Below are 11,114 nucleotides of genomic sequence, written 5' to 3'. Positions count from 1 at the left end.
TCAACCAAAGACATTTGATGTTTGAGATATGTTAGCAATTGAGCATTTATCTAGACATAGAGTTTGCTTAGAATTGTGTCTAGGCTTAAGATCGATAGTTTGATTGATCATTTGCCATCCTTAGTTCGAAACTTGATCACCCAAGGTCTAATCCCTATGTCCATGAGTTCTCTTTTCCCTTAGTCAAGAAAGTATCATTCTGTAATTGCTTTCTAGTATTAGTAGTAGTTTAAAACCTATCTAAATCATTGGTTGCACTTAGATTAAATGAGTACTTGCATTCTCGGTGCTTTGATATACTTCAAAACTGGTTCGAGAATCTTTTATACTACATCATTTGTGTTAGGAACCTTGAAAACTCTTAACATCGCTAAGTTAGTGTTTTGTTATTCGCCTTACAATACTACGTAAACTTTTTTATACAGTATGTTTTATGGGTTGATTCGATATCTAATATAAATGCACTAAACGCTATAGTAGACTGTCTGAAACAAAACTAGAATATTTTTTAACGAATGTTAAAAAGTAATCGAATTGTATTATTTGACTATCAAATTTAATATCTGAGCCGAAACATAAGTCAACACTTTCTCAATAACCGTTATTTTGTTTTAACGGAGGTTTAAAGTATGGAGGCATGTTTAAAAGTGTAATACATACAATATTCCATGGCTATATAAAGAACTCAATTCTCGGATTATTTATATTTATAATTATATTTTTAAATTAAATTAGTCTTATGATTCGATGATGTTTTAAAAATATTAGCTTGCATCCATATTGTATTTTTTTGGCTTTCCGTTGGGTTCCAGTTTGGTTTTGAATTTTAGTTTTCAGTTTAGGAAATATAGTAGTTTAGTTATTTATTAATTTGAGTTTGGTTTAGTTTGGTTTAGTTTGGATTTTATTATTTCGGTTTGGTTTCAATAATAATGTTAAGAACCCAATAAATTTTCAATTTTAGTTTAGGCGTGTGAATAGGGAATCGGAAGTTTTGGTTTTGATTCTTATTTAGGTAGCAATATTTTTAGTTTCATTTTCAGATTATTATTTTTTGTTATTGAATGTCTTTTTTTTTAATTTGTTTAGAGAATCGGTATATCTCAAGATTATATACTAAATCAGAAATATATACTAATTTTGTAACTTTATGTGATAAAAGTAAGTTGTATATTTATCATTTTGAAATAGTAGATATTTTTAGTGTAAATAGAGATATGTAGCTATATTTTTTGGTAATATGTCGCTATATATATTGGTGGTTGTTAAAATTTATTATTTATTTTTAATATGTTTATGGGAAGAATACATCTCATAATCGTTTGATTATGAGAAAATAATCGTTTGATTCAAAATATAATGTACAATTTTTATATGTACTGTGCATCTGCATTATATAATTTTTTTTATCCATTACATCTAAAACTGGTTACGTTTTTAAAGATTTCTACATGGTTTTGGTTGCTTATATCGCCATTTGATTTTTAAAAATATATAGTATGTAACTTTATTAATTGATAAGTTTATGGTTGTTTGCGGACGTCTTATATATATATATATATATTATAATTTAAGTTTTATTTTTAATTTACTTTATTATCAGTTATTAATACAGATCAATATATTTTAAAAATATTTTTTACACTAAATTTATAATTTAGAATAATAAAATAAATAACACCATCAAATTATGAAAATAAATATTTCTATACACAAATTAAAAGCCACATGCGTTATTCTTTTTATTATTCAGATTCAATAGATTTCATTTATGTGTAGTTAAATTACTTTAATATTGTCCAAGGAGGCAAAGACGTTTTGACATAATATGCGCCTATGAGGCGAAAGATTTATAATATATGGAACCATATCTTCAGCTATATGCATTGTTCATTCGTTTCTCTTCTCAGCTTCATCCTCCGCCCAGTCCCTAAAAGAAAGAAAGAAAGAAGAATCAAACTTGTAAATGTCCTCAAGAGCAGATCTATCTAAGATTGGTTTGTTAGCTTATTAATATAAAAAAAATTCGTGTTTAACTAATCAAAGTAAGTGGCCTATGTTGTCAAAAGTCATGCGCTCCACACACTCCTTCGTTTTTGCTCGACAAAGAAAGAAAAAGCTTGTAAGATGATATTATGATAAAGCGTTTACTTCAACTTCAAGCTCATTTTGCAACCGGGTTATCTGTTGGTTCTCATCTTCCACTTGCATTTGAACTCTATCAAAACTCTCTTTCTCACACGACATTTATGCCTTGTTATTCACAAAGTTCTGAAGTTGTTCTTCTATATCATTTCGTTACTTTGCAAGAGAATCCATTTCTGTTTTAGTCGACATGCGTTCTTTCTCCAGTGCATGAGTCTCCCTTCTTTCTCATCAAAAACTCCAAGCCTTGTGAGCTCCAACTTTGCCGCTTCAACCAATTTTACTACTGCATCTACTTATTCTTATTCTTGTAAAATCTCGTTTTCGAAGCTAGCATTGATATCTTTATGACCTGAGAAAAAAACGGGTTATGGGCAGAAACCACATTTTCAACCATAGTCTGGGTTTTGCTTAATTGCTTCACAATCTTCATCAATTGCAAGAGACACCTGTTTGGGTTTTTGCTTTATACGTCTGGAACAATCTGGTACAAAAAGCAGAGATATAGACAGACTTTGAATCCTCTTTCAATGTCTATCTGGAACAATCTCATACGCCTTCCAGGGGCACATTCCTTTCAAATACTGAACTTGGTTAGGAAACGTTAACAATATGATTGCTTAAGAAGCTAGAATATTTCCAGCAGACAAATTTTTTGTGTTCATGTTATCAATGTCAGGAAAACCAGAGAGTTGGTAGTAGTGTCAAGAAATCTGGAGCTAGGATCACTATATTCTTGGAAAGTTAATGCTGAGATGAGCTCAGTGAATTGATGAGGTAAAAGGTTATCAAATTTTTTTGAAGGTGGCTTGTCTTTCAGCTTCAGAATCTCAGGCCACAAGTTAACGTTCTGCTTTTGGTGTATCCTTCAAAGAAGTCTCGAGTTTTGATCTTCAGTTTTCAGCCATACATATTTTAGTCCAATGCTAAGTGAATACTACACCCTAATCTTTACTAATAATCAGTCACCCAGAAAGAAGAAAAATTATCACGATAGTGAAATCATAACCCATTTCACCCAGAATCTTTTTCTCACCACTGATTGAGATCCCAGAAACAGCTACTTGGTGTTCATAACAACACATATTTTTGCATTCAAAATTTGAAATTAATATAAGTTATATAGTTACGAAAAGCAGAGATATAAACAGCCCTTGAATTCTCTTTCAATGGGTTTCGTCACATCCTTGTCTCCTACACTAATCGGATTAGTGAAGAATGAAATATACTATAAATAAAAAATAGATACATCTTGAACAATGAATGTTTAATTAGGTTAAACACAGTACCTATAATGTAAATAGGGAAAAACGTCATTTAAATTCCAAACTTTCAAAAATAAGCCAAAAAATCTCCAATTTTCAAGTAAGTCAAATAAATCTTAAATTTTTATAATTTTTCCAAATTAATCCTAAATTTATGTTGACTTGGCCTTTTTAATCATTTCGAAGTCAACTGTTAATTAGATTTAGCGTCTGTTAATTAGTATAACGGTGCGGTTTGGTGACTCGTCAAAATTAGGGGTTCTTCCCTTCTTCATCGTCGACTGCCTAAAGGAAAAAAATTCCTCTTCACCATGGATTCAAATAAAGCTTGTGGGTTACCCAAAAAATGCATATATGGTGAGATTGTAAAGATGTACTTCCATTATTGATGACGTTTAGGTTGTTGTTCATGATAATATTTGAACAAGTTTGTGTATTTTCTCGACCATGTTGCTGGTTATTTTATAATGGTGTTTTGTTATCATCATAACCATTACATAAGACGACAAGGAAAGGATTGTGAACAATTACATGAAATGGAGTTTAGAACCAATATATTAAAAAGAACACATGACATAGAGTTTTGAAGCACTACATAACAAAAGAGCTAAGGATTGTAAACCATTACATAAAAAAAGACTCATGACACAACAAAAGACGTATCAGTTCAGACTCATGACATAACAAAAGAGATGAAGACCGTGAATCATTATAACCAATAAAACACTTGATCAAGCTTGTGATTGTTCTTGGGATAGTCCTTGTGTTGGTTCCTCCTAGAAGAACTGCAAGAGTAAGCGAACACAAACATGATATTAACAAGAAAAACTGAAACTTAAAAATCAAATTATACCGCATATTGAAGCCTTGGCCGTCCCCTTGGCCTCTTTGGTTCCCTTTCAGCTGTCGGATTTACACATGTGGTTTTGTTGTGGCCTGTGTCTAAGAAATTGGAACATGTCATCAAACGCCTCTCTCGTCCAAGCTTTGTCTTTTGGTTTGAGGAAGATCCATTTGCTCCTTTTCGCCTATCATAGTTGCTTGGTCTGCCACGATTACCTAGTCTATATGGCGGTGGCAACACGGGTAACCTATTCATCCTAGGCCATAGTTTCATTCCTTGAACCGGCCTAATACCCCTAGAGTAGGTTACTCTCCACATGTCACTGGTGTAAAACTTGGACACAAAATCTTCCATCTTTAACTTTTTTGCAGTGATGACACAAGAGGCATGAATACACAGAATGCCTCTAAGCTGCCACTTGAGACATCCACATGTTTTCAAATCCATATCAACACTATAAGCAGTCCCTCCATCATCAATCTCATGAACATTTCCACATGCCATGTATCGAATGCAATCCTTTGCCTTCTCTTTAGTATTCTCAACCTCCAAATGTACTTTCTTTGTGAACTTAGTCTTAACCCGTGAAGCAAGGAGAGCTCTTTTGGCATTACGAACCATGCATTGCCTTCTTATATCCTCTAACATATCTAGCAATGGCTTTTTCCGTGCTTCCCTAATAGTCTTATTGAAGGATTCACTAAGGTTGTTGAGGTTGTCATTGCAATTTGATCCTAACCTAAAAAAAAGCTCTCGACCATGTTTTTGGGTTTGTTTTTTGAAGGGAGTTAAACGCACCTTCACAGTAAATCTGTAGAGCTCGCATATGCTCTTCAAAATCTCCTGTAGTGTAGCTGCCTGCTATTCTCCAAAATATCCTCTCCAATTCAGGATCTTTATTGTCTCTCTTCCAGTTTGCAAGGATGTGTCTGGAACGCATGAGGTGTTCTGCTTCAGGAAGCTCTTTCTTGACAGCATTCACAAACCCCTATAAATAAGAAAACACAACATTATAAGCACAACACATAAGAAAGAAACAAATAAACAAATCAAAGCAGAAACCAAACCTTTTTCTTGTCGGATATTATGGTTGTTGTTCCCCCTTCTTGTAGTCGTAAATCCGCTTTCAGAAGCTTGACAAACCATTCCCAATTCACATTGTTTTCAATTTCTACAACAGCCCAAGCAATTGACACAATCCTGTTGTCCTCATCTCTTCCTACAGCAGCTAGTAGATGTCCTTTAATATCCCACTTCAAGAACGCCCCATCTAACCCTATGATAGGCCTACATGATTCTATCCAAGATTCCCTTTGAGCTGCGAAACATACATATAACCTATCAAACCTTTGCTTGCTTCCTGGAGTAGCACCATGAATAATCTTTATCACCATGTTTGTATATGGATTGGACTTTCGTATCTCAGCTTCATAATCCCATATACGTGAGAAGTGAGCTTCATGGCTTGTTTTTCTTTCTCGGAAAAGTTTAGACTTTGCTTTTGCGCATTGCTCCTCTGTGACAATTAAATTGTACTCTCTCTTGATCTCATCAGCTATCTCCTTCTTTGTAAACTTCCTATTGATCCTTAACCTCTCCGCAAACAGAAAAGCAATTGTTGATACCTTAAGCATCTTCGAGTAGCCCGATCTCATACAATTATGCTGATTAACATACACCTTCACTTGCATCTTGTGCCTCCATCGTTCATAAGAACAGTAAATCCTCCAAGGGCAATTCGACTCAATATCAGAGCATTTCGCTCCCACTTTCATTGTTGTTGACTTGTAGAGTTTAATAACGTAACGAGTCTTCAGAGAATATCTTAACAAAGCCAACTTAAAATCTGCTGCACACCCAAATGTCTTTCCCAATGCCAAAAGCTCTTCACTGTCGTTACTATTTGAAAACAACTCTCTGCGCTCTACCTCCTCTTCGTCTTCGTCGGAATACAATGGATCAGGTATCCTCTCGTTGTCCCAAATATCGTCACCACTCTCTCCATCACTTACATTCTCTTCTTCTCTGGTGATATCTCCAAATACTTGAGATAAATCTTCACAATTTTCTTCAATCCATGGTCTTCTCCCTCTAGTACTCGACTTTCTTCTACTTCGTCTTCTTCGTTATCACCACCATCATCTGCAACTCCATCTTCATTAACATCCTTATGCTCACGCTCTCTTTGATCATCTCCATCTTCACGGTGCGTTAAATCTCGTCTCGTTGCAAGCGTCTTCCTCTGCATCATCAATTTTTTCAAGTCCCGATCGTCGCCTTTTTTTTCTCTGCAATCACTGGAAAGGATTTAGTTGATCATGGATTAGGGTTCACACGGCTTGAGCAGAATCTTTAATTTTAATGAATCACAAAAACACAGTGTTTTATTAATTAACAGACGTTTACGTGTAATTAACGTTTGACTTCGAGATGATTAAAAAGGCCAAGTCAACATAAGGTTAGGATTAATTTGGAAAAATTTAAGATTTATTTGGCTTACTTAAAAATTAGAGATTTTTTTGGCTTATTTTTGAAAGTTTGAGATTTAAATGGCGTTTTTCCCAATGTAAATATAACAAACTTGTGTTTTAATGTAAGTGACGTGTGTTTAATGAAATGATATGAATATATCTAAAACTTAAATGATAATATAAAGTTTGTTTTTTATATTTAGTCACAATGTATTCAAAGCTCAAATTTAAACATGCCATGGTAAATTTCAAATAGGACTCTAGTTTAGATTAGATAATAAATAAAAAGCAAAAGAGAATACAGTTTACATGCTTTCTCGTCTATAGACCGAAGGGGCACCACGTACGATTACCACTAAACCACTGTCTAAAGGAAAACAAAAGTTGAGACGAAATCCATCGCCAGGTAGGTAGGACCGACATAACATTTTGTTACTGAATCATCGCTCTACTACGTTGATTAATGGAGATATTCTTATAACTGAATTAATGAGTCAAACTCATTGTTGATTCATCTTTGAAGAAATAAGAAAATTCCAGAAGGACGTACATTTAGGCCTTGTTTTCACACTTTGTTGATTGTCTGTTTCAAATACTGAGTGTAAACTTGCATTCAAGTTTAACGGTTTTGATTCCGTATTCAGATGGCAACGTTTTAAATATGCTAAAGAATCTATGTTTACACGAGGAATCATATGCTAAAGAATCTATGTTTACACGAGGAAGCATATTATATAGTCTCAACTACATACTATATAGTTTGAACTCATATTTTCTGGTTAGGACCATTTCACATAACTTCCTTTGTGATCAAGAAGAAAGATAACCAAAGTCCTTTTAAAACCACTAATGAAGTTATAAAACTAATAGTATCGAATTACAATTATATGTGGTCAATGAAGGATTAGACAAAATATTCGTAAACTTTAATTCGATGTGTTTTTTGTTTCGATTCGAATTGAAAAATCTAGAATATTTAACTCTACGAAACAAAACAAATACTGATATGTAATATCCGTGAAAAACAAAAAAAAAACCCATTTAATCTGATCCGTTATATATATATATAAATATTGAGAATTAAATACATATATAAATCATAACTAGGTGTTTTCCTGCACCATGTGCAGTAAGAATTTTTTTAAATCTAACATATATTTAAAAATAAAAATTATTAAATATTATAGATTTTACTATTTTCTTACTAATATTTAGTATAGATTTGATATATATTAAATCAATTTGTATAAAACTAATAAAAATGATATAAAATCGTATAATTATCAAAAAATTAGCCTAAACAATATTTATAAAATTTGTAGATATATAAGAAACTAATGATCTTACGATTATATATTTTATTTTTTAAAAAAAATTGTAGAAATTTTTGAAAGCTTTGGTAATACAAATTGTATAATTATACAAAAGTAATAATATTTCAAAATTTGAAATAGTATATATGAATATATTTATTTTATAGATGATGTATGAGCTATTACCATATTTAGAAAAAGTTTACCAAAAAAAAATATCAATATTAAATATAATATATGAATTATTACCATATTCTAATAAGTTTGCCAAAAATATAAATCAACATTAAATAAAATTATCCATGTCATATTTTTTCGGAAACCATGTCATCAATTTCAGTAGCCATGTCATATTTGTTTTGTGAAATTGATTGTAGATATGACATGTGGCAAAATCACTTCGCAAATATAGTCTAGGGGATTATTTTATTTTTTGTAAGTTTAAAGTATTTTATTTATTATTTTAATTATTATAACTTTAAAGACAATAACTTTTTGTAATAAAATATTATTATTTATATTAATTTTTAATTTTAATTTTTATAATTTTTATTTTTAAAGATCAAACTGAATATTCGGTTAAAATATATTAAAAAATCATATTCGAGTAACCGTGGAAAGATTGGATAATCAATTATTACGACGAAACATATCGAATTACGAATACTTCAAAAGTTCGATGATACACTGCAAAATAAACTATTGACACGTGTGCACATTAGTCTCACGTGTCATACAGTCAACGGTCATTAGCCTAAGTAAATCAGCACAACTAACAGAAAGTTGTATCTAATTAGGTGCGGTCCTCATGCAAAGATTGTACGTTTCTAAATCAACTAGTACTGTTGAAGAATTAATTGACTTTGCAGCAAAGTTAATCAATTCCTTATATATTAAAATAAAAACATTACAATATTTTAGCTATGACACTTGTCATCAGCAAATGGCTCTTAAAATCTTTAAAGAAATATGTTGGTCCAGTAGATATATATTATATATTTTTATTAAATTAACCATAAATTAATTAACAACTAGATTCTAATATGCACGGATATTGTTGTCATTTTTACTACAAAATTTAAATTAATAGTAACGTAACTGATTTTATTATTAAAAATAATGTTATATACAAATAGGTGAAATTTATTTTTGTTACAATACTTTAAACCTTCATCACTATATGGTTTTCATAATCTATATTTTAAATTTTCATATGTTCTACTATATTTATATTTTTATAACAACATTTTCTATTTGAAATAAAATACGGGATTCCAAAATATTGTGTATATATTTAGATGCAAAAATTTATGTAAATATGTTTACAATAAATATATATTATATAGATATACCCACGGTTATGTAAACCAAATATATATTTGTCAAATAAATGTATTTACTATTTAAATATATAATATTTACTAAACTATTGTTAAGATCTTGGTCACAAAATCTAATATGTAGGAGAATAATATCTTTCCATTTTCTTAAATATTATTTCTATTGAATTGGTCTAACAACACTTTCTCTATTTTAATAGATTAGATATACAATTAATATTTTTCATTCTTTCCTTAAATAAAAGCTACAAAATTACCAAAAGTGAATATAATATATATTTGAAAATTAATAATTTTAATAATGAAGATTTGATAACAATTTACATATCCTCAATTTTGTTCAATGGTATATTATTAAAATAAATTAAACAATCAAATTAACCATACAATTAAAATTTAGATATTTTGTATATGTTATATTTTTGAATTTTTAAAAATGACTACAAATTACAAAAATTGTTAAAAGTCTCACATTGAAAATTTTGTGATCAATCGTTTAAAATTTTTGAAATTTAGAACTTAATATTTTAATTCGTTGAAATTTCAAGAAATATTAAATATATTAAAACTCCCACACTAAAAGTTTTGTTATTAATGTTTTAATTTTTTGTTAAAAACACAAATGATCGTAAAATTATATGATTAGGAGTTTCATTTAATAGATAGTCATATTAAAATATACTATATATCTATGTTAATATTATTTAAATTTAATTACATATAATGCAAAATAGAAAAAAATAATTGTTTTAATGTATTTACCACAAAATGATTGTAAATAAACAAAAGTGTTTTTTTTTATTTATGTATTTGTATCAATTTAATTATACATGTTACAGTTAATAGTTTTTCAATTATTCTAAATATAAAAATGTTAAATAAATAACAATATATAAAAATAATATATATATATATAAGATAATCATTTGGTGCTTGCAAATGTTAATTAATGTTTGCGAAAAACCTGATACGTGATGCCTGAGGCCGAAATGAATAGAGGAATGTGGGGCACACGTGTGAGATCGGAACGTGTGTGTGTTCCACTTCTTTTAAGTTTCTATTTTTCCCTCCAAAAAAGCTTCTATTTATGGAATCATATGATATGTACTATTTTAATATCAAAACTACGATAATACATGCGCCTTGCGCATGGTGAATTTATTTGTATATATTATCGATAGTTTTTTTTATATATTTGATCATTTTATTTATATATATATAATATTTTTTGTTATTATTATATAATTTCTTTCCGATAGATCGGATCAATTTTTATTACAAATAATGGAACAAAACTATAATTAATACATCATGGGTTGATCGGATTGGACATTAAACAAATTATGACATAAAAATATTATTTTTCCATCGAACACATTCTTGAAAAAAGTGAAAAGTATTGTTTTCACTGTTGAATTATTTTGACTTTTATCTTCCATATGGTTTTGAAAGCTTTCAAATCAACCATCGAATTGATACATGTCATTTTAATGTTTTTAGTCGTATATTTAAGGAAAACTTACATTTTTTGTAATTTAAAGTCGTTTTAAAAAATTCAAAATATAACATATAAGAAAAAATCTAACATATAAGAAAAATATAACATATAAGGTGTCCTCATTTTTGTATTTAAAGTCGTTTTAAAAAAAAATTAGATAACATATAAGGTTTCCTCATTTTTGTAATTTAAAGTCATTTTAAAAAATTCAAAATATAACATATAAGAAAAAATCTAA

At 29.6% G+C, this 11,114-nt stretch overlaps 1 protein-coding gene across 1 annotated transcript; it reads right to left on the bottom strand.

Annotated features, from left to right (window-relative positions):
- Positions 1–4,186: 4,186 nt before the first annotated feature.
- On the bottom strand, positions 4,187–6,502 carry LOC106329828. The gene is made up of 5 exons (XM_013768454.1): positions 6,267–6,502; positions 5,322–6,222; positions 5,053–5,242; positions 4,264–4,988; positions 4,187–4,195 (listed from the first exon to the last, which is right to left on the bottom strand). The coding sequence occupies exons 1-5, from the start codon at positions 6,500–6,502 to the stop codon at positions 4,187–4,189; spliced, it is 2,061 nt and encodes a 686-aa protein (XP_013623908.1).
- Positions 6,503–11,114: the final 4,612 nt, after the last annotated feature.

The sequence above is a fragment of the Brassica oleracea genome, chromosome C1, assembly GCF_000695525.1.
Source record: "Brassica oleracea var. oleracea cultivar TO1000 chromosome C1, BOL, whole genome shotgun sequence".
NCBI classification, from domain to species: Eukaryota; Viridiplantae; Streptophyta; class Magnoliopsida; order Brassicales; family Brassicaceae; genus Brassica; species Brassica oleracea.
The sequence above is the reverse complement of the archived record's forward strand: the minus strand, read 5'-3'. Positions and strand labels throughout refer to the sequence as shown.